Source organism: Macrobrachium nipponense, chromosome 39 (genome assembly GCF_015104395.2).
Source record: "Macrobrachium nipponense isolate FS-2020 chromosome 39, ASM1510439v2, whole genome shotgun sequence".
Lineage (NCBI taxonomy): Eukaryota > Metazoa > Arthropoda > Malacostraca > Decapoda > Palaemonidae > Macrobrachium > Macrobrachium nipponense.
In genome coordinates this window covers 14,499,040-14,499,715 of record NC_061099.1, presented here as the reverse complement: position 1 = coordinate 14,499,715, position 676 = coordinate 14,499,040, and the positions used below count along the sequence as shown (strand labels likewise).

The 676-nt window shown below is 39.1% G+C and overlaps 1 protein-coding gene across 1 annotated transcript in view; it reads left to right on the top strand.

The window, feature by feature from the left end:
- Positions 1–242: 242 nt before the first annotated feature.
- LOC135210145 (aspartate, glycine, lysine and serine-rich protein-like) overlaps positions 243–676 on the top strand; it is a gene marked incomplete in the record, with an annotated part of 234,290 nt that continues 233,856 nt past the window's right edge. Inside the window, 1 exon segment of the mRNA XM_064242964.1 lies at positions 243–373. Within this exon segment, the coding sequence (XP_064099034.1) occupies positions 364–373 (10 nt within the window).

Here is a 676-nt window from a genome sequence, read left to right as displayed (position 1 = left end):
ACATTAATCTCGTCACGTTCTTGTAATTATCCTGCTTGTAATTATCTTCTTATAATTGAATTATGTAACTTTACGACAAGGTTTTGTTCCTTATTTCGTCATATCAGTTTTCTCTTTCACCATGTGCTTCCTATCTCAAGCCTTTTGGGTCGTATAGTCATAATCTGCTTTAAACTCTTTACCCAAGTTTATATATACGTAATTGATTAGTATGCAGTTTCCTTGACAAATAAACATTATTCTCGTCACGTTCTATGCTTTCCGATTCTTACCGACGTTGATGGGAAGAAGAGCACTCTGACTCCGCAAGTTCGCAACTCGTTCGTCCAGTGTTTATTGTTTTGGTAGAGAGTTGTTGCCGTGATGTCTTCAGGTATGTCTTAAAACCATGTGCACAAATATTTCATATGTTCCATTTATTTCAGTACTCACTCTTGGATGTTGAATTCCTTGATGATCAGAGTTAAATTTGTATAGGTAGTGTGGCATTCTGTAATAAGCCGAAGCGTATCACTTCAGATTTAAGTTGTGGTTTCCTTGCCCTGAGCAGGTCTACGTGAGGATCGGTGAAACCAAACCTCGTTTCATGTAGGCCGCCACATGATTAAACTAATCGTTAACCTATTTTAACCTTACCGGTAAGCGGTAAACGTGTAGACCGACGGCGTAACCGGCG